Source organism: Aythya marila (genome assembly GCF_965140915.1).
Source record: "Aythya marila genome assembly, contig: HAP1_HAP1_SCAFFOLD_27, whole genome shotgun sequence".
Lineage (NCBI taxonomy): Eukaryota > Metazoa > Chordata > Aves > Anseriformes > Anatidae > Aythya > Aythya marila.
In genome coordinates, this window is record NW_028137235.1 from 2192 (window position 1) to 25009 (window position 22818).

Sequence of the window (22818 nt, forward strand, 5' to 3'; positions counted from 1 at the left end):
CCCCCCCACACCCCCATAGGACACCCCCAGCCCCTCCCCAACCCCATAGGACCCCCCATACCCCCCCATAAGCCCCCAACCCCATAAGACACCCCCATAGCCCCCCCCCCAACCCCAAAGGACCCCCCCCAACCCTCCCCACCCCCATTAGACCCCCCCCATAGTACCCCAATACCCCCCCGAGCCCTCCCCCTATACCCCCCAACCCCATAAGACCCCCACATAGAACCCCATAACCCCCCCCCATAGCCCCCCCAACCCCACAGGACCCCCCCATAACCCCCCCCATCCCCATAAGACCACCCCCAGTACCCCCATAGCCCCCCCAGTACCCCAAAAGACCCCCCATAACCCCCCATAGCCCCCCAATACCCCCCCACACCCCTATAGGACCCCCATAGCCCCCCCCAACCCCATAAGACCCCCCCATAGCCCCCCCAACCCCACAGGACCCCCCCATAGGACCCCCCACCCCCATAAGACCCCCCCATAGCCCCCCAATACCCCCCCACACCCCCATGGGACCCCCGTAGCTCCCCCAACCCCAAAACACCCCCCCATAACCCCCCCCATCCCCATAAGACCACCCCCAGTACCCCCATAGCCCCCCCAGTACCCCAAAAGACCCCCCATAACTCCCCCAATACCCCCCCACACCCCTATAGGACCCCCATAGCCCCCCCCAACCCCATAAGACCCCCCCATAGCCCCCCCAACCCCACAGGACCCCCCCATAAACCCCCGCACCCCCATAAGACCCCCCCAGTACCCCCATAGCCCCCCCCAGTACCCCAAAAGACCCCCCATAACCCCCCCAATACCCCCCCACACCCCCATAGGACCCCCGTAGCCCCCCCAACCCCAAAACACCCCCCCATAACCCCCCCAATACCCCCCCACACCCCTATAGGACCCCCATAGCCCCCCCCAACCCCATAAGACCCCCCCCATAGAACCCCATAACCCCCCCATAACCCCCCATGGGACCCCCCCACAGTACCCCAATAACTCCCCACCCCCATAGGACCCCCATAGCCCCCCCAAACCCCAAGGGACCCCCCCCATAACCCCCCCCCAGTACCCCCAAGACCCCCCCAACACCCCCCCACACCCCCATAGGACCCCCATAGCCCCCCCCAACCCCAAAAGACCCCCCCATAACCCCCCCACCCCCATAAGACCCCCCCCCAAACACACCCCGCAGCCACCTGGGGGCTCCCCCACTTTATTCCGGGGAGGGGGGGGGGGGCACAGAGAACAAGGGGGGGGGGGGGTCCCGGGGTTCCCCCGGTGGTTTTGGGGGGGCTCCCGGGGGGGTCCCCAGTCCGGGGGGGGCCCCAGGAGAACCCTGGGGGGGGTCCCATTTTGGGCCCCCCCCCCCAGTGTCCAAAGGGGGGTGTCCCAAGACTCCTGGGGGGGGTCCCCATTTTGGGGGGGGGGTCCTGGGGTTCCCTGGGGGGGGGTCCCAGCGCCCCCCCCACCCCCCCAGGGGGGGTCCCAGTGCTGGGTGCTGAGGGGGGGGGTGCTGGGGGACCCAGGGTCCTGGTGGGGTCCTGGGGTGGGTGGGGGTCCCATCGTCCAGGGGGGGGTCCCATCACCCCGGGGGGGGTCCCATTGTTTTGGGGGGGGTCCCATTGTTTTGGGGGGGGTCCCTTCATCCCGGGGGGGGATCCCGGGGGGGTCTCAGCCCCCCCCTCAGCACTCTGAGCACAGGTGGGTGGTGGGGGTGGAGGTCCCGGGGTCTGTGGGGGTCCCATTGTCCTGGGGGGGGCCCCATCACCCCGGGGGGGGTCCCGTCACCCCGGGGGGGGTCCCACGACCCTGGGGGGGTCTCACTGCCCCGGGGGGGGTCCCAGGGCCCCCCCTCAGCACTCTGAGCACAGGTGGGTGCTGAGGGGGGTGCTGGGTGACCCCATGTCCTGTTGACTTCCCGGTGTGGGTGGGGGTCCCACTGCCCTGGGGGGGTCCCATCACCCCGGGGGGGGGTCCCATTGTCCTGGGGGGTCCCTTCATCCCGGGGGGGGGTCCCGGGGGGGTCTTGGGCCCCCCCCTCAGCACTCTGAGCACAGGTCGGTGCTGAGGGGGTGGTGCTGGGGGACCCGGGGTTCTGCTGGCGTCCCGGTGTGGGTGGGGGTCCCGCTGCCTGGGGGGGGGTCCTTTCACCTGGGGGGCGTCCCGCTGTCCTGGGGGGGGTCCCATCACCCCGGGGGGGGTCCCTTCCTCCCAGGGGAGGTCCCGGGGGGGTCCTGGGCACCCCCCTCAGCACTCTGAGCACAGCTGGGTGCTGAGGGGGTGGCGCTGGGGTCCTGCTGGCGTCCCGGTGTGAGTGGGGGTCCCGCTGCCCGGGGGGGGGTCCCATCACCCCGGGGGGGGTCTCACTGCCCAGGGGGGGGTCCCGTGCCCCCCCCTCAGCGCTTGGAGCGCAGGTCGGTGGTGAGGGGGTGGTGCTGGGGATCCGGGGTCCTGCTGGCGTCCCGGGGTCTGTGGCTGTCCCGTTGTCCTGGGGGGGGGTCCCATCACCCTGGGGGGGGTCCCATCGTCCCGGGGGGGGTCTCACTGCCCGGGGGGGGGTCCCGGGGCCCCCCCTCAGCGCTTGGAGCGCAGGTCGGTGCTGAGGGGGTGGTGCTGGGTGACCCCATGTCCTGTTGACTTCCCGGTGTGGGTGGGGGTCCCACTGCCCGGGGGGGGGTCCTGCTGCCCTGGGGGGGTTCCCATCACCCCGGGGGGGGTCCCTTCCTCCCAGGGGGGGTCCCGGGGGGGTCTTGGGCGCCCCCCTCAGCACTCTGAGCACAGGTGGGTGCTGAGGGGGTGGCGCTGGGGTCCTGCTGGCGTCCCGGTGTGAGTGGGGGTCCCACTGCCTGGGGGGGGGTCCCATCGTCCCGGGGGGGGTCTCACTGCCCAGGGGGGGGTCCCGTGCCCCCCCCTCAGCGCTTGGAGCGCAGGTCGGTGGTGAGGGGGTGGTGCTGGGGATCCGGGGTCCTGCTGGCGTCCCGGGGTCTGTGGCTGTCCCGTTGTCCTGGGGGGGGGTCCCATCACCCCGGGGGGGGTCCCATCGTCCCGGGGGGGGGTCTCACTGCCCGGGGGGGGGTCCCGTGCCCCCCCCTCAGCGCTTGGAGCGCAGGTTGGTGGTGAGGGGGTGGTGCTGGGGATCCGGGGTCCTGCTGGCGTCCCGGGGTCTGTGGCTGTCCCGTTGTCCTGGGGGGGGTCCCATCACCCTGGGGGGGGTCCCATCGTCCCGGGGGGGGTCTCACTGCCCGGGGGGGGGTCCCGGGGCCCCCCCTCAGCGCTCGGAGCGCAGGTCGGTGGTGAGGGGGTCGTGCTGGGGACCCAGGGTCCTGTTGACTTCCCGGTGTGGGTGGGGGTCCCACTGCCCTGGGGGGGGTCCCGTTGTCCCGGGGGGGGTCCCTTCATCCCAGGGGGGGTCCTGGGCCCCCCCCTCAGCACTCTGAGCACAGCTGGGTGCTGAGGGGGTGGTGCTGGGGGACCTGGGGTCCTGTTGACTTCCCGGTGTGGGTGGGGGTCCCACTGCCTGGGGGGGGGTCCCGTTGTCCTGGGGGGGGTCCCATCACCCTGGGGGGTCCCGGGGGGGTCCCGGGGCCCCCCCTCAGCGCTCAGAGCGCAGGTCGGTGGTGAGGGGGTCGTGCTGGATGGTCTGGTGCAGCATGAGGGCCAGCAGCCCGGCGCGGTTGGTCATGGCGGCGCGCACGTTGCGCTCCTGCTCGAACAGCTCGTCCAGCTTGTACCACTGCGGGGGGGGGGGCACAGTAATTAGCGGGGGGGGGGCCGTTAATTAATGAGGGGGTGGTAATGAGGAATGTTAATTAGCGGGGTGTTCGTTAGAGGGGGGTAATGGGGAGGGTTAATTAGAAGGAAGGGGTAAAAAAATGGGGTGAAAAAGGAATGGTGGGGGGGGAAATGGGGGAAATGGGGGGGGGACCTTAAGGCCACCCGTGGGACCCCCCAGTGGCACCCATGGGACCCTAGGGCCACCCATAGGACCCTGGGGGCACCCATGGGACCCCCAGCGACACCCATGGGACCCCCAGTGACACCCATGGGACCCTCAAGACTCCCTCAAGCCCCTCCAGAGCCCCCCAAACCCCTTAGGATCACCCCCAATCCCCCCAAAACCACCCGTAGCACCCCTAGGACCACCCATAGCACCCCCAGGCCCACCCTTGGGACCCGGGGGGCACCCATGGGACCCGGGGGGCACCCACGGGTCCTTTTATGACACCCATGGGACCCTTGGTGACATCCATGGGACCCTCAAGACTCCCTCAAACCCCTCCAGAGCCCCCCAAACCCCTCAGGATCACCCCCAAGGCCCCCAAACCCACCCATAGCACCCCTAGGACCACCCGTAGCACCCCCAGGCCCACCCGTGGGACCCGGGGGGCACCCATGGGTCCTTCTATGACACCCGTGGGACCCTGAGGGCCACCCATGGGACCCTCAGGACTCCCTCAAGCCCCTCCAGAGCCCCCCGAACCCCTCAGGATCACCCCCAATCCCCCCAAAACCACCCGTAGCACCCTCAGGGACACCCATAGCACCCCCAGGCCCACCCTTGGGACCCGGGGCGCACCCATGGGTCCTTCTATGACACCCATGGGACCCTTGGTGACACCCATGGGACCCTCAGGACTCCCTCAAGCCCCTCCAGAGCCCCCCAAACCCCTCAGGATCACCCCCAATCCCCCCAAAACCACCCATAGCACCCCTAGGACCACCCGTAGCACCCCCAGGCCCACCTGTGGGACCCTGGGGGGCACCCATGGGACCCGGGGGGCACCCACGGGTCCTTTTATGACACCCATGGGACCCTTGGTGACATCCATGGGACCCTCAAGACTCCCTCAAACCCCTCCAGAGCCCCCCAAACCCCTCAGGATCACCCCCAAGGCCCCCAAACCCACCCATAGCACCCCTAGGACCACCCGTAGCACCCCCAGGCCCACCCGTGGGACCCGGGGGGCACCCATGGGTCCTTCTATGACACCCGTGGGACCCTGAGGGCCACCCATGGGACCCTCAGGACTCCCTCAAGCCCCTCCAGAGCCCCCCGAACCCCTCAGGATCACCCCCAATCCCCCCAAAACCACCCGTAGCGCCCCCAGGCCCACCCGTGGGACCCTGGGGGGCACCCATGGGTCCTTCTATGACACCCATGGGACCCTTGGTGACACCCACAGGACCCTCAAGACTCCCTCAAGCCCCTCCGGAGCCCCCCAAAACCCCTCAGGATCACCCCCAATCCCCCCAAAACCACCCGTAGCGCCCCCAGGCCCACCCGTGGGACCCGGGGGGGCACCCATGGGTGCAGCACCCACCACGCGGACGCGCTCCAGGTCGACCTCAGCGCGGCGCAGCTTCTCCCAGCAGTAGTGGCGGTTGCACTTGCGCTTGGGCACCCGGCAGAAGTCGCCCGTCAGCTCGAAGACGTCGCGCACCAGCGGGCACCCGCACACCTCGTCCGCCGGCACCTGCACCCATGGGTGCCCCCCCCCCCCCACGTCAGGGGGGAGGCGGGTGGGGGCGTGGGCACCCGCGGGGAGCCCCACGGGGGTTGTGGGGGGAGGCACAGAGTGGTTTGGGAGCCCTATGGCACCCAGGGGTGCGCCCACAGCGTGGTGTGGGCACCCTACAGCACCCATGGGTGCACCCCACAGCACAGTTTGGGCACCCTATAGCACCCATGGGTGTACCCACATGCCCAGATGAGCCTCACAACATGGTTCGGGCACCCTGTAGCACCCATGGGTGCACCCACAGTGTGGTTTGGGGACCCTATAGCACCCATGGGTGCACCCACATGCCCAGATGAGCCTCACAACATGGTTCGGGCACCCTGTAGCACCCATGGGTGCACCCACAGTGTGGTTTGGGGACCCTATAGCACCCATGGGTGCACCCACATGCCCAGATGAGCCTCACAACATGGTTCGGGCACCCTGTAGCACCCATGGGTGCACCCACACCTCTAGGTGTGCCCCACAGCATGGTTTGGGCACCCTACAGCACCCATGGGTGGCCCCCCAGCATGGTTCTTGCACCCTATGGCACCCAGGGGTGCACCCACACCTCTAGATGACCCTCACGACATGGTTTGGGCACCATGGAGCACCCATGGGTGCACCCCACAGCACAGTCTGGGCACCCTACAGCACCCATGGGTGCACCCACACCTCTAGGTATGCCCTACAGGGTGTTTTGTGCACCCTATAGCACCCATGGGTGCACCCACACCTCTAGATGATCCTCACTACATGGTCCAGGCACCCTATAGCACCCATGGGTGCACCCCACCGGATGGTTTGTGCACCCTATAGCACCCATATGTCCAGATGAGCTTCACAGCATGGTTTGGGCACCCTTTAGCACCCATGGGTGCACCACCCCCAGCCTCACCCACCCACTCCCCAGCACCCCCAGCACGATTCCTGCACCCCCTAACCCCCCCCGGGTACACCCCCAGCACCCCCCAGCCACCCCCCAGCCTCCCAGGGAACCCCCAGCACCCCGCAGGCGCCCCCCAGCACCCATGGGTGCCTCACCTTGGGGTCCCGCGAGTGCTCGGGGCACAGCACCTGCAGGCGCTTGCAGTAGGTTTTGCTCTGGGGGTTGTAGACGTCGCAGAACAGCCGGGTGGCCCTGGGGACAGCGGGCGTGTCGGGGGGCACCCAGGGGTGGGGGGCACCCGGGGGACATGGGGGGGCACCCAGGGGACAATGAGGGCACCCAAGGGACATCCCAGGGACAGGGGGGGGCACCCAGGGGACACCGAGGGTGGGCAGTGACACCCAGGGGACACGAGGGGTGGGACATGACACCCTGGGGACATGGGGGGGCACCCAAGGGACACGGGGGAGGGTGGGGGGGTAGGAAGGACACCCTGGGGACACTGAGGGCACCCAAGGGACGTGGAGGGGGCACTGACACCCAGGGGACACAGGGAGGGACACCCAGGGGACATGGGGGGGGACACGACACCCTGGGGACACGGGGGGCAACACGACACCCTGGGGACACGGGGGGCACCCAGGGGACATGGGGGGGCACCCAGGGGACCCCCAGGGGACACCCCAGGGACATGGGGTGGCACCCAGGGGTTTGGGGGGGACACCCCGGGGACACAGGAGGGCACCCGCAGGACACTGGGGGGCTGACACTCACGGGGGGCACCCATGGGACACGGGGGGGGGGGGGGGAGGTGACACCCAAGGGTGGGGGGCGTCGCCCCGACTCACCCCTCAATGCGGGTGGGGTACATGGACCCGAAGGACGTCTGGCTCTCGTACTGCCACGACAAGGGGCTATAGGTGCCGGGGGGCTACGGCCCCTACAGCCCCCGGGGGGGTCCTATAGCCCTGGGGGAGCCCCTATAGCCCCTGGGGGGGGATCCTATAGTCCTGGGTGAGCCCCTATAGCCCCCGTGGAGTCCCTATAGCCTGCGGGGGGGGGTTAATAACCCTATAGACCCATGGGGGAGAACCCTATAGACACCACAGGGGACCCTATAGAACCTACAGCCCCCTATAGCACCCAGCAGGGTGCCTATGGCAACCATAAGAGGCCCTATAGCCCCTATAGCACCCAAGGGGACCCTATAACACCTCTAGAGCCCAACATTACTGTCCATACGTCCCCTATAGCACCCAAAGGCACCCCACAACACCTCCAGAACCCAATGACAATGTCCATATAGCCCCTATAGCACCCAAAGGGACCCCGCAGCACCTCTAGCACCCAATGACAATGTCCACATGGCCCCTACAGCACCCAAAGGAACCCCATAACACCTACAGAACCCATTGACAAGGTCCATACATCCCCTATAGCACCCAAAGGCACCCCCTAACACCTCTAGCACCCAGTAACAAGGTCCATATAGCCCCTACAGCACCCAATGGAACTCCATAACAGCTCTAGCACCTAATAACAGGGTCCAAATGTCCCCTATAGCACCCAATAACAAGGTCCATACGTCCCCTACAGCACCCAAAGGCACCCCACACCACCTCTAGCACCCAAAAACAAGGTCCATATAGCCCCTACAGCACCCAAGGGAACCCCGTAACACCTCTAGCACCCAACATCCAGGTCCATATGCCCCCTACAGCACCTAAAGGCACCCCATAACAGCTCTAGCACCCAGTAACAAGGTCCATACGTCCCCTACAGCACCCAAGGGAACCCTGTAACACCTCTAGCACCCAATAACAGGGTCCATACATCCCCTACAGCACCCTAAGGCACCCCACACCACCTCTAGCACCCAATAACAAGTCCCATACATCCCCTATAGCACCCAAAGGCACCCCACACCACCTCTAGCACCCAACATCCAGGTCCATACGTCCCCTACAGCACCTAAAGGCACCCCACACCACCTCTAGCACCCAAAAACAAGTCCCATACGTCCCCTACAGCACCCAAGGGAACCCCCTAACACCTCTAGCACCCCTCACACGCCCCCCCCCCCCCACCCAGAGCACCCCAGGGTGCCGGTACCTTGGCGTAGCAGCGCTCCATGTGGCGCAGGGCCACCTTGGGGTTGATGGGGTGCCCGCAGGACACGCAGAAGATCTGCAGGTCGGTGTCCTCGCTGTCCCCGTCGTTGGTCTGGGAGGGGGACACGCCAACACCCCTGGGTGCCGGGAGAGGGGGCGGGGAGCACCCGTGGGTGCTGGGGGGGGGGAGGAGGAGGAGGGGGGGCACCCACCTCCTCGTCCTCGCGGGGGGGGTGCCCCTTGGCGCGGGCGATGAGCCCCTCGAGCTCGTGGAAGCGGCGCTCCATCTCCTGCAGCCGCAGGCGGGCCTGGTGCTGCTCGCGCCGGATGCGCTCCAGCAGCCGCTTGCCGTGCTCCTCCGCCACGCACGGGCTCTGCTGCCACTGCTGGATCCGCTGCGGAAGGATCTCGTAGATCCGGCTGGGATCCGGGGGGGGGGGGATACGGGGTCAGGGGGGGCGCCCCGAGGGGATCCCCGTCACCCTCGCGTCGCCCCAGGGGTCTGCAGAGACCTTGTACTGCTCCAGGACCCCGGGGAGCTGGGATCTGGTGGGGATCTTCCACAGGGATCCAGTAGGGGATCTGCTGTGGTGGGATCTTGAAGATCCAGTTTGATCCAGAGGGGGTAAATGGGGTCAGGGAGGCACCCCAAGGGGTTCCTCATCACATTTGTATCGCCCCAGGAATCTGTTCTGGTTGGGATCTGCCATGGGGATCCAGTAGGGGATCTACTGTGGTGGGATCTTGTAGATCCAGTTGGGATGCCGGGGGGGGGGGTAACACAGTCAGGGGGGCCCTGAGGGGTCCCCCACCACCTTTGTATCACCCCAGGATCACAGGGATCTGAGATCTGGTTGGGATCCACCATGGGGATCCAGTAGGGGATCCGCTACAGTGGGATCTCGTAGATCCAGCCGGGATCTGGGGGTAACGGGGCCGGGGGGCGCCCCGCAGGGTCCCTGTCCCCCTGTGTCACCCCCACACCGCCCCCGATCCCTGGGATCTGTTTGGGATCCACTGCAGAGGGGCCTTGTGGGTCTGGCTGGGATCCCACGGGGGCACAGGCTCCGTGCTGGTGCTCAGCACCCCACACTGGTTTGTAATGGGCTGTATTGGTCCATACTGGTTTATCTTGGGCTGTGCTGGTCTATACTGGTTTATACCGGTCTGTACTGGTCTATACTGGTCTATACTCACTCGGCAGCCAGCTTGACACCGCAGGCCTCCCTGCAGTGCTTACACAGCCCAGACACCATAAAGACCAATGGCACCTTACACCACTGGGTGACACCCCGTACTGGTCTATACTGGTTTGTACTGGTTTATACTGGTCTGTACTCATCAGTACTTTGAAGCCAGCTTGACGTCGCTGACCTCGCTGCACCACTTGTACAACCCAAACTCCATACAGACCCATGGCACCTTGTACTACTTCGTGACAACCCATACTGGTCTATACTGGTTTATACTGGTCTATACTGGTCAGTACTCACTCGGCAGCCAGCTTGACACTGCAGGCCTCCCTGCAGTGCTTGCACAACCCAGACACCATAAGGACCTACGGCACCTTACACCACTTGGTGACACCCCATACTGGCCTATACTGGTTTGTACTGGTTTATACTGGTCTGTACTGGTCTATAGTGCTCTGTACTGGTCTGTACTCACTTGGCAGCCAGCTTGACACTGCAGGCCTCCCTGCAGTGCTTACACAGCCCAGACACCATAAGGACCTATGGCACCTTACACCACTTGGTGACACCCCATACTGGCCTATACTGGTTTGTACTGGTTTATACTGGTCTGTACTGGTCGGTACTCACTTGGCGGCCAGCTTGACGCCGCAGGCCTCGCTGCAGTACTTGGAGGGCGGCCGCGCGGGGCGGGTGCAGCCGGGGCCCAGGCACTGCCCCAGCCCGGCGGGGTCGCGGGCGTCCGGGCGCTCGGGGTGGCGGCTGCGCTCCCGGTGCCGCGGCTTCTGCCGGTGCCGCTTGTAGCGCTCCTCCTTCTGCCACCAGTGGGACACCGCTGCTCCCAGTGCCTCCCAGTAACCCCCGCGTGCCCTCCCAGTAGCCCCACGGCCTCCCAGTAACACCCAGGGTCTCCCAGAAACCCCCTTGTGCCCTCCCGGTAACCCCATGGCCTCCCACTGGCTCCCAGGTGCCCTCCCAGTAACACCATGTAACCCTCCCAGTAACCCCATGGCCTCCCAGTAACACCCAGATACCCTCCCAGTAACCCCCGGGCCTCCCATTGGCTCCCAGGTGCCTTCCCAGTAACCTCCAGGGCCTTCCAGTAGCTCCCAGTAACCCCCGGGTGCCCTCCTAGAAACCTCCAGGGCATCCCAGTAATCCCAGGACCTCATAGAAACCCCCAACAGCTCTCCCAGTGGCTCCCAGTAACCTTCCCAGTAACCCTCAGGACATTCCAGAAGCCTTCCCAGTAACGCCCACAGCTCCCAGTAGCCCCCAGTAACCCCCAGGTTCTCTCCTAGTAACCTCCAGGGCCCCCAAATAACGCCCAGGAGCCCTCCCAGTATCCCCCAGGACGTCCCAGCAACCTCCCCAGTAACCCTCAGGACATCCCAGTAGCCCCCAGGGCCTCCCAGTGCCTCCCAGTAACCCCCAGGAGCCCTTTCAGTAACACCAAGGGCCTCCCAGTGGCTCCCAGTGCCCTCCCTGATGCTCCCAGTAGTTCCCAGTGGCTCCCAGCACCTGCCCAGCGGCCTCCCTGCGGCTCCCAGAGCCTTCCCAGTGCCCCCCAGCACCCTCCCTGATGCTCCCGGTGATTCCCAGTGGCTCCCAGTGCCCCCCAGTGGCCCCGCACCTTCTTGTCGGACTTCTTCTCGCGCCGCTTGACGTGCTTGACTTTGACGGCGCGCTTGCGCAGGACGGGGTCGAGGAAGGGGGCATCCTCGGGGTCACTGAGCCACGGCTGCGGGGACACGGCACGCGTCAGCACCCCAAAAACTACCCCAAAAACAAGCAAAATGGTAAAAAAGGTGCCAGACCCTCAAAAGGGTGAATAAAGGAACCAAAACCGCGCAAACGAGGGCCAAAAAGAAGCAAAAGTGTGCCAAAAGCACGCAAAAATGTGCTCAAAGTATGCAAACAGGAGGAGAAAATAACCAAAAAAATGTGCAAACGGGAGAGAAAAGGCACCAAAATTGTTCAAAGGGGAGAAAAAAAGGAACAAAACCCACGCAAAAGGGTGAAAAAAGCACCAAATCCACATAAAAGGTGCCAAAATTATACAAAGCTATGCCAAAACTGTGCAAAAACTGCCAGAAAAAAAGCGGGAAAAGGAACCAAAAATGCAAAAATAGGAGAAAAAGAACACCAAAACCCCACAAAAAGGTGGAAAAAAAAAAGAAAAAAAGCATAAAAACATGCAAGGAGGTATGAATGTGCCCAAAGTGCCCCAAACATTGAAAAAATGTGTTAAAAAGCATACAAAAAATAAGCTACCAAAAAAAAGGACCAAAAATGTGAAAAAAGGCAGAAAAAGATACTAAAAATGTGGGAAAAGGCACCAAAAACTTGCAAAACCATGGACAAAGATGCCTAAACCTTGCAAAAATGAAAACAAAGGTGCCAAAAATGTGCAAAAAAAAGGAAAAGAAATGCCAAAAGCTTAAAAAAAAAAGGCAAAGAAAAGTTCCAATAACAGATTAAAAAGTGAAAAAAAAATGCAACAAAACCACAAAAATGTAAACAACTGTAAAACCCATGTAAATACAGTCAAAAAAAAATAAACTCTCTCAAAACATGACTTAACGGACCAAACATGCATTAACGCGCCCCGACATGCTGATTTGGGAAAATTGGGGTGATTCCAGGTGATTTGGAGTCCCTAAGCCAGATTTTAGGGCATTTTAGGGCAATTCCCATGGGATTTGGAGTCCCCAGAACACAATTTGGGGCAATTTGGGATAATTTTCCTGGGATTTGGGGTCTTTAGGACAGATCTTGATGCATTTTATGGTAATTCCAGAAGAATTTAAGGGCCCTGCAGGAGAATTTAGAGCATTTGGGGGCAATTCCAAGGGAACTGGGGTTCCTGGAGCACAATTTGAGGCATTTGGGGTCAATTCCAGTGGGATTTGTCAATCCTGGACCCAAATTTGGGGCACTTTGGAGATATCCTGGTGGGATTTTGCATCCCCAGGGCAGAATTTTGGGCACTTTTGGCCAACTCTAGACAAATTTGTCATTCCCAGACCAGAATTTGGGGCACTCTGGGTTCATGCTTTTAGGATTTAGTGTCTCTGGACCAGAACTCAGGCCGCTTTGGGCCAATTCTGGTCGGATTTATCACCTCTGGCCCAGAATTCGGGGCGCTTTGGGTCAATTCTGCATGAATTGGTCATCCCCAGTCCAGAATTCGGGGCGCTTTGGGTCAATTCTGGCTGAATTTGTCATCCAGAGACCATAATTTGGGGCGCTTTGGGTCGGTTCTGCATGAATTTGTGGTCCCCAGTCCAGAATTTGGGGTACTTTTGGTCAATACTGGTGGAATTTGTCATCCCCAGACCAGAATTCGGAGCACTTTGGGGCGATTCCATCAGGATTTATCACCCCCAGCTCAGAATTTGGGGCACTTTGGGGCGATTCCATCAGGATTTATCACCCCCAGCTCAGAATTTGGGGCACTTTGGGGCGATTCCATCAGGATTTATCACCCCCAGCTCAGAATTTGGGGCACTTTGGGGCGATTCCATCAGGATTTATCACCCCCAGCTCAGAATTTGGGGCACTTTGGGGCGATTCCTTCAGGATTTATCACCCCCAGCTCAGAATTTGGGGCACTTTGGGGCGATTCCTTCAGGATTTATCACCCCCAGCTCAGAATTTGGGGCACTTTGGGGCGATTCCATCAGGATTTATCACCCCCAGCTCAGAATTTGAGCCACTTTGGGCCGTTCCCGGCCGCCTTTATCCCCCCCCGGCCCAGAATTTGGGGCTATTTCCCGCGTTTTCGGGTGGGCTCGGGGCAGGGGGGGCTACGCACCAGCCCGTGCTCGTCGAAGGCGCCGGCGCAGAGCTCCTGGTAGAGCCGGGGGTCGAGCGGCAGCTCCTCGTCCGAGAGGCTCTCGGGGGGCCCCGCCGCCCCCAGCTGCTCCTTCAGCAGCTCCAGCTCCCCCTCGCGCCCCCGCACCAGCTGGGGGGGGGTCAGCACCCACCCGCCGGGGGGGGCGACGACACCCCCGACCCGGGGACCCCCCCCCCAATTCCCCTCCCCGCCTCAAGGGGAGGACCCGGGAGCCCTCCCCAAGCACCCAGGGACCCCCTCTAGGGACCCTCAGCAGTCCCAGGGCCCCCCCCCGCAGGGCAAAGGACCCCCCCGCGGGCCCTAAAACCCCCCTAAGGAGCCCAGGACCCCTCCCAAGTCCCCCAAGACCCCCCTAATGTCACCAAAACCCCCCCCAATGTCCCCAAGATCACCCCCAAGGTCACCAAGGATACCCCTAACATCCCCAGGACCCCCCCCCAACACCCCCAAGACCCCCCCCAAACGACCCTAACCTCCCCCCAACACTCCCACCCCCCCCCCAATGTCCCCAAGAACCCCCTAACATCCCCAAGACCCCCCCCGACATCCCCCAAAATTCCCCCAATGTCCCCAAGACCCCCCCCTAAGGTCCTCAAGACCCCCCAAGGGGGCTCAGGCCCCCCCCTAATGGGACCCAGGCCCCCCCCAATGCCACCCCGGTGTTTTGGGGACCCCAGGCACCCCCCAGCAGGACCCCCCAGCCCCCCCGGGAAGGGCCGCGAGTGACTCACCGAGGACGGGAAGTATTTGTAGGATTCCTGGGGGGGGAAAGGATGCGTCAGGGACAGCGAGGGGGGGCGTGGGGACACATCAGGGACACGGGGTGACACGGGATGGGTGACACAGGGACACGGGACGGGTGACACAGAGGGGACACGGGGACAGATGTGGTGGGACAGACGGAGGACACGTACAGAGAACACAATGGGGATGTGGGGACGGACGGGAAGGACATGGGGACAGGTTGGGGACAGAAATAAGGACTTGGGGACACACTGGGGACATAAATACGGACACGGGGACAGAGAAAACAGACACGGGGACGCATTGGGGACACAAATATGGACATGGGGACACGTTGGGGACACAAATATGGACATGGGGACACGTTGGGGACACAAATATGGACACGGGGATGGACAGGACAGACATGGGGACATGTTGGGGACATAAATATGGACATGGGGACACACTGGGGACACAAATATGGACCTGGGGACAGACAGTACAGACATGGGGACATGTTGGGGACACAAATATGGACAAGGGGATGGACAGGACAGACATGGGGACACACTGGGGACACAAATACAGACATGGGGACACACTGGGGACACAAATATGGACACGGGGACAGACAGGACAGACATGGGGACATGTTGGGGACATAAATATGGACACGGGGATGGACAGGACAGACATGGGGACATACTGGGGACGCAAATATGGACACGGGGACACACTGGGGACACAGATACGGACACAGGGACAGACAGGACAGACATGGGGACACACTGGGGACACAAATACGGACATGGGCACAGACAGGACAGACACAAGGACGCATTAGGGCCGCAAATATGGACACAGGGACACATTGGGGACATGAATACGGACACAGGGACAGCCAGGACAGCCAGGAGGATACACTGGGGACACAAATATAGACACGAGGACACGTTGGGGACACAAACATGGACGTGGGGACACGGTGGGGACACAAATACAGACACGGGGACACGTTGGGGACACAAACATGGACATGGGGACACACAGGGGGACAGCCAGCACCCCATTGCACCCACGGGGATGATGCAGGGCATGCCGGGAAGCCCTGGCACCCGCACAGGGTGACACAGAGGTGCCACGGGGGTGACACAGGTGACACGGGGGTGACACAGGTGACACGGGGGTGACACAGGTGACACAGGACTCACGCGGGCGCGCAGCTGGCACTGGCGCAGGCGGCACTTCTGGCGGATCTTGTTGGGGCCCCCAAATTTCTTCATGTCACGGCAGAAGTCGCACTGCCCGCAGTCCTCGGGGCGCCGGCACGCCTCGCACTCCCCGCACATCCGGGCAGAGCGCTTGATCTGCGGGGGACAGGGAGGGGACAGTGAGGGGACAGCGAGGGGACAACGCGGGGACAATATGGGGAGAGAGAGGGGACAATACAGGGAGAGTTAGGGGACAATGTGGGGAGAGAGAGGGAACAATACAGGGAGAGTTAGGGGACAACATGGGGACAATATGGGGAGAGAGAGGGGACAATACAGGGAGAGTTAGGGGACAATGTGGGGACAATAAGGGGAGAGAGAGGGGACAATGTGGGGACAATATGGGGAGAGGGAGGGAACAATGTGGGGACAATATGGGGAGAGAGAGGGGACAATACGGGGAGAGTGAGGGGACAATGTGGGGACAATATGAGGAGAGGGAGGGGACAATGTGGGGACAATATGGGGGGAGGGAGGGGACAATACAGGGAGAGTTAGGGGACAATATGGGGAGAGAGAGGGGACAATGTGGAGACAATATGGGGAGAGTTAGGGGACAATGTGGGGACAAAATGGGGAGAGAGAGGGGACAATACAGGGAGAGTGAGGGGACAATGTGGGGACAATATGGGGGGAGAGAGGGGACAACGTGAGGAGTGTTAGGGGACAATGTGGGGAGAGAGAGGGAACAACGTGGGGACAATGTGGGGACAAAGAGAATTATATGGGGACAGCTGAGGGGAAATTGAGGGGACTTCCCAGGGACAATGTGGGGACAGTGAGGGGACAGCCAGGGGATAAAATGGGGACATCCAAGGGACATCCAGGGGATAAGATGGGGACAGTCAGGGGACAACCAGGGGATAGTGGGGGGACAATATGGGGACACCCAGGGGATAAAAAGGGGACAGTGAGGGGACAATAAGGGGACATCCAGGAGATAAGATGGGGACAGTATGGGGACAGTGAGGGGACAAGATGGGGACATCAAGGGGATGATATTGGGACAGTGAGGGGACAACGAGGGCACGGAGGCACTGAGGGATTTGGGGACGGGAGAGACAAGGGGCTGGGGACGTGCGGGGGGACAGCGGGGGTCCATCGTGGGGGCTGTGGGGACACGGGGGTGACAATGGGGACACAGGGGTGACAGTGGGGACACGAGGTGACAAAGGGACACGGGGCCATGGCCTGACCTTGGCGGCACGGCCCTGCTCCAGCGCCAGCTCCTGCGCCTTGGCGCTCTCGTGCTCCCGCTCCTTCTCCCGCGACTTCTTGTGGCGGTAGCGGATCTCCAGCCCGGGGTCCTTCTCTTTGGGGACAACGGGGGGGGGGGTCAGCGGGGTCCCCGAGCCCCGGGGGGGTGACGGGGGGTGACAGGGGGGTGACAGGGGGTGGCGGGGGGGGGTCTCACCGCGGCACTGCAGGCAGTACCACTCGCGGATGGCCTTGGCCATCTTCTCGGTGATGTTGATGCAGTCGCCGTGGAACCACTCGTTGCAGTTGTCGCAGCCGCTGGGGGGGGGGCACCGAGCCTCGGGGGGGGGCCCAAAAAGGGACCCCCGGGGCTCAGCTCCCCCACCCCAAACCCAAATGTCCCCCCCTGGCCCTGTGCCGCCCCCCCAAAGGGACCCCCACGTTCAGGTGCCACCAGCCCGAAACTACGGGACCTGGGTGCTCCCCCCCCCCCAAAGGACCCCACACCCCAGTGACCCCCCCCCAAATAACCCCACACCCCTGTACCCCCCCAAAAGGACCTCAAGGCCCCGTGTCCCTAAAAAACCCCAAACCTGGCACCCCCCCCAAAGACACCCCAGTCCCAGTGCCCCCCCCCAGCGCCCCCCACACCCCAATACCCCCCCCAAAAACCATCCCCATGCCCCCCCCCAAAAGGCCCAACACCCCAGTGCCCCCCCCCCAAGACCCCTACACCCTGGTGCCCCCCCCAAGACCCCCATTCCCCAGTGCCCCCCCCCAAAAATCCCCCACCCCAGTGCCCCCAGCTCCCCCCATGCCCCCCCAAAAGACCTCACACCCCAGTGCCCCCCCCAAAGGACCCCAAATCCCAGTGCCCCCCCCAAATAACCCCACACCCCTGTACCCTCCCCAAAAGGACCTCAAGGCCCCGTTCCCCTAAAAAACCCCAAACCCGGCACCCCCCCCAAAGACACCCCAGTCCCAGTGCCCCCCCCCAGCGCCCCCCCCACCCCAATTTCCCCCCCCAGGGCCCCCCCCTCACATCATGAAGCAGTTGATGTCGGGCTTGCGGCACACGCAGTACACGGGGGCGTTCTCCTCCCCCCCCGGGCCCGCCTCCGCGTCCGAGAATTCGCTGTCCTGGGGGGGGGGGACACAAAAAGGGGGGGTCGAGGGGGGGGCACAAAGGCGGGGGTGTCAAGGGGGGGGGGCACAAAAAGGGGGTGTAAAAGGGGGGGTGTAAAAGGGGGGGGGTTGGTTTGTGGGGATGTGAAGGGGGGGTGCAAACAGGGGGTGTGAAAAGATCCCATGGGGGGGGCGAGGGGACCCCATGGGGGGGGCACACGAAGGGACCCCATGGGGGGGGGGGGCAGGGACAAGGGGACCCCATGGGGGGGGGACACGGACAAGGGGGGGCAACAAGGGAACCCATGGGGGGGCACAAAGGGGAAGGACACGAGGGGACCCCGCGGGGGGGGCACAAAGGGGGAGGGGGGGACGGGAACAGGTCCCAATTTGGGGGGGGGGGCGTTCAATGGACCCTTATGGGGGGGGTCATGAGGAGACCCCAATGGGGGGGGACACGAAAGGACCCCATGGGGAGGGGGGCACAAAAGGGGGGGTACACGGAGGGACCCCATTTGGAGGGGGGCTGTCACGAGGGGACCCTGTGGGGGGGGCACATAAACGGGGGGGGCACATAAACGGGGGGGGACACCAAGGGGGTGGGTCCCGAGCGGCTCCCGGTGCGTTGGGACCCAAAGAAGCCCCATGGGGGGGGCTGAGGGGACCCCAAAAACCGGGGAGGCACCCAAAGGACCCCCCCAGCCCCCCCCGGGCCCGCCGCCCCCCGCCGCCCCCCCCTCACCATCTTTGTCGCCGCCGCTCTCCCCTCAGCGCCTCCCCGCCGGAAGTGGATCTGAGGCCGCGACTTCCGCTTCCGGTAACTCCCTCTCCGCGCCCTGCCCCCTCCCTTCCCCTACCCCCGAACCCGACCTCCCCCCCAAAATGGCGGCGGCGCATGCGCGGGGCGGGGGCAACATGGCGGCGTGCGCGGGGCAAGATGGCGGCCGCCTGTGGGGGCGGCCATGTTGGGGGGATCGGGGGCGTATAGGGACACGGGGACATGGGGACATTGGGGACACGGGGACATTGGGACACGGGGATTTGGGGACATGGGGACATTGGGACAGGGCCATATGGGGACGTTGGGGTGTGGGGACGTGGGACATTTGGACACTGTGATATAGGGCACGGGGACATGGGGACACTGGGGACATCTGGATTGGGGACATTGGGACATGGGGACATTGGGACAGGGCCATATGGGGCTGTGGGGACATGGGGACACTGGGATAGGGGACATGGGGACATTGGGATCTGGGGACATGGGGACGCTGGGACGTGGGACACAGGGACATAGGACATGGGGTCTTTGGGACATTGGGACATGGGGACATTTGGGGACATCTGGGGACATTTGGGGACAAGTCAGAGCCCCCAGGGCCATGAAGCCACAAGGGACACGCAGCAGGGACAAAGACACAACGCGACAACACGGTGACGTGTGACAACGTGGTGACATGTGACAGCACGAGGTGACACGTGACAATACGGTGACACGTGACAACACGCGGTGACACGTGTCATCGTGGTGCCACCGCGGTGCCACCGCCGCCCTCACTGCGCCGCCTCCCCGGGGCGCTGCAGCTGCTCCAGCTCCTCGGCCAGCCTGGGGACAGCAGGGTGGCACCGGGGTGGCCCTGGGGACACCGAGGGGACACAAGGGGACATGAGGGGACATGGGGGGACACCAAGGGGACACCCACCTGTCCCTGCGCCGCAGCCGCGCCTGCCGCTGGCTGGTGGCCACCCCCAGGCGCCCCCGCGCCCCCCGGTTCTCCTGCTGCAGCAGCCACCTGAGGGGACAGGGGGGACAGGGAGGGGACAGGGGACACGGCGGTGTCCCCACGGGGACAGGAGGGGACACGGCGATGTCCCCAAGGGGGCTGGGGGAGGTGGGGGGACGCGGCGGGGTCCCCGAGGGGATGGGGGGGACTCACGTGGCCACGCGCGCCTCGGGGCCCAGCTGCGCCTCGACGGCTTCTGGGGGATGTTGGGGACATGGAGGGGACATTGGGGACACGGAGGGGACACTGGGGACACAGAGGGGACATTGGGGACAGGAGGGGACACCGGGCCACTCACCCTGCCTCAGCAGCTCGTCCTTCGCGGCCTCCAGGCGCGCCAGCTCGGCCTCCAGCGCGGCCGGGGACTGTGGGGACACGGGGTGAGGACACGGGGACAGGAGGGGACAGGAGGGGACACTGGGGGACAGGAGGGGACAGGAGGGGACAGCGGGGGACAGGAGGGGACACGGGGCTCACGTGTGCCTCCTGCAGCCGCTTGTGCTCCTCCATGAGCGCCTCGAGCTGCTGCCAGAAGTCCTGCCTGAGGGGACCCGCGGGGACACGTGAGGGGTGTGGGGACACGTGAGGGGCGTGGGGACACGCGTGTGCCAGGCGTGTGACGCGCCCTGCCCCCACCTGTGTCCCCGGCGGAGGTGCCGGAGGTGTCCCCGCTGGGCCCCCGCCCCCTCCAGGTCCTGCTGGCGGCCCACGCACAGCTGGCGGCGCCTGGGGGCAGAGGTCAGGGGTCACGGGGTCAGGGGTCACAGGGTCAGGGGTCACCAGGAGGGGTTGGAGGGGTCAGGGGTCACCAGGAGGGGTCAAGGGTCATGGGGGTTGCAGGGGTCAGGGGTCACCGGGAGGGGTTGGAGGGGTCAGGGGTTACCAGGAGGGGTTGGAGGGGTCAGGGGTCACCAGGAGGGGTCAGGAGTCACGGGGGTCAGAAGGGTCAGGGGTCACTGGGAGGGGGTTGAGGGGTCAGAGGTCACCAGGAGGGGTCAGGGGTCATGGGGGTTGCAGGGGTCAGGGGTCACGGGGAGGGGTTGGAGGGGTCAGGGGTCACCGGGAGGGGTCAGGGGTCACCAGGAGGGGTTGGAGGGGTCAGGGGTCACGGGGAGGGGTTGGAGGGGTCAGGGGTCACCAGGAGGGGTTGGAGGGGTCAGGGGTCACCAGGAGGGGTCAAGGGTCATGGGGGTTGCAGGGGTCATGGGGAGGGGTTGGAGGGTTCAAGGGTCACCGGAAAGGGTTGGAGGGGTCAGGGGTCAGCAGCAGGGGTCAGGGGTCACTGGGAGGGGTCAGGGGTCATGGGGAGGGGTTGGAGGGGTCAGGGGTCACTGGGAGGGGTCAGGGGTCATGGGGAGGGGTTGGAGGGGTCAGGGGTCACTGGGAGGGGTTAGAGGGGTCAGGGGTCACCAGCAGGGGTCAGGGGTCTCAGCGGGGGGTGGAGGGGTCAGGGGTCACCAAGGGTCAGAGGACGCTCGGGGCCAGGGGTCACCGGGGGATGGTTGGGGTCAGAGGTCAGGGGGACGCCAGGAGGGGCTGCTGGGAGGGTCAGAGGTCAGCTGGGGGTCAGAGGTCATGGGGGGAGGGTTGGGGGTCAGAGAACACGCAGGGTCAGGGGTCACCGGGGGGGGGGGGGGCCGTGCCCCCATCCCCGCTGACCTTTGCCCTTCGGCCTCCACTTCCTCCCAGCGCATCCGCGCCACCCGCAGGGCCTCTGGGGGGGGGGCAGGGGTATTAGGGGGGGGGCACGACCCCAGGGGGGGCTTGGGAGGGGGCTGGGGGGGGCGGGGGGGGCGCGGGCTCACCCCTCTGCTGCTGCCACAGCCCCTCCAGCGCCGCCAGCTGCTCCTCCACTGCGCCACCGGCTCAGCACCGGGGGGGCCTCCAGGTTTTGGGGGCCCCCCCGTGGGGTTTGGGGGCCCCCCCGTGGGGTTTGGGTCCTCCCCCCCCATTGATTTTGGGCCCCTTCCATTGATTTTGGGTCCCCCCGCGTGGATTTTGGGGTCCCCCCATAGGCGTTGGGGTCCCCCCCATTGATTTTGGGTCCCCCCGCGTGGATTTTGGGGTCCCCCCATAGGCGTTGGGGTCCCCCCCATTGATTTTGGGTCCCTTCCATTGATTTTGCCCCCCCCCCCCATGGATTTTAGGGTCCCCCCCATTGTATTTAGGCACCCCCATTGATTTTGGGGTCTCCCCATTGATTTTGCCCCCCCCCCCATTGGCGTTGCAGTCCTCCTCATTGATTTTGGGGTCCCCCTCATGGATTTTGGGGTCCCCCTCATGGATCTTGGGGCACCCCCCATGCATTTTGGAGCCCCCCAATTGATGTTAGTGTCCCCCCCCATGAATTTTGGGTTCACTTCCATGGATTTTAGGGTCTCCCCCACTGATTTTGGGGTCCTCTCATGGCCTTTTGGATCTCCCCATGAATGTTGGGGTCCCCCCCATGGATTTTGGGGTCTCCCCTATGGATTTTGGGGTCCCCCCATGGATTTTGGGGACCCCCCATGGATTTTGGTCTCCCCCCATGGATTTTGGGGTCTCCCCTATGGATTTCGGGGTCCCCCCCATGGATTTTGGGCCCCCCCCCGGGGACTCACACTGCTCCAGGTGCCGCCGCAGCTCCTCGCTGTGGCCCTGAGCCTCCGCCAGCTCCTGCGCCCCGGCCTGGCAGGCTGGGGACAGACGTGGGGACAGGGGGACAAGGGGACAGGGGACAGGGGGACAAGGGACAGGCACCCAGAAGGACAGGGGGTAGGGGGACGGGCACCCATGGGGACAGAAGGGCAGGAACCCATAGGGACAATGGGGTGGATAGCCATGGGGACAGAGGGACGGACATCTATGGGGACAGAGGGACGGACATCTGTGGGGACAGAGGGACGGACATCTATGGGGACAGAGGGACAGACATCTGTGGGGACAGAGGGATGGACATTTATGGGGACAGAGGGACAGACATTTATGGGGACAAGAAGATGGGAACCCGTGGGGAGAGTGGGGTGGATTTCTATAGGGACAGAGGGATGGACACCCATGGGGACAGGAGGACAGAAAGCCACGGGACAGGGGAAGGGGACAACGGACAGCCATGGGGACAGGCAGCTATGGGGACAGGAGGACGGCCCCCATGGGGACAGACGGACAGAC

General features: G+C 64.2%; 1 protein-coding gene across 3 annotated transcripts; it reads right to left on the reverse strand.

The window, feature by feature from the left end:
• Positions 1 to 3337: 3337 nt before the first annotated feature.
• On the reverse strand, positions 3338 to 18676 carry CXXC1 (CXXC finger protein 1). Of its 3 annotated transcripts, none has more exons than XM_082785389.1 (15): positions 18627 to 18676; positions 17802 to 17899; positions 16977 to 17077; positions 16759 to 16874; positions 15503 to 15658; positions 14297 to 14323; positions 13524 to 13559; positions 11340 to 11447; positions 10337 to 10521; positions 8726 to 8933; positions 8515 to 8625; positions 7251 to 7300; positions 6558 to 6654; positions 5334 to 5486; positions 3338 to 3745 (listed from the first exon to the last, which is right to left on the reverse strand). In XM_082785389.1, exons 1-15 carry the CDS (start codon positions 18627 to 18629, stop codon positions 3605 to 3607), a joined length of 1590 nt encoding a protein of 529 aa, XP_082641515.1. In that variant the 5' UTR covers positions 18630 to 18676; the 3' UTR covers positions 3338 to 3604. The 3 variants fall into 3 exon arrangements, with proteins under 3 accessions (XP_082641515.1, XP_082641514.1, XP_082641516.1); XM_082785388.1 differs by having other exon boundaries at positions 13524 to 13673; XM_082785390.1 differs by lacking the exon at positions 13524 to 13559 and having other exon boundaries at positions 3339 to 3745.
• Positions 18677 to 22818: the final 4142 nt, after the last annotated feature.

Excerpts from the sequence above, each read along its gene's own strand:
- CXXC1 (XM_082785388.1), bottom strand. Across the intron at positions 10,522-11,339 it reads AGAAGAAGTCCGACAAGAAG|AAGGAGGAGCGCTACAAGCG; the intron begins GTGCGGGGCCAC and ends CACTGGTGGCAG. Across the intron at positions 7,301-8,514 it reads TGGAGCGCTGCTACGCCAAG|TACGAGAGCCAGACGTCCTT; the intron begins GTACCGGCACCC and ends TTGTCGTGGCAG.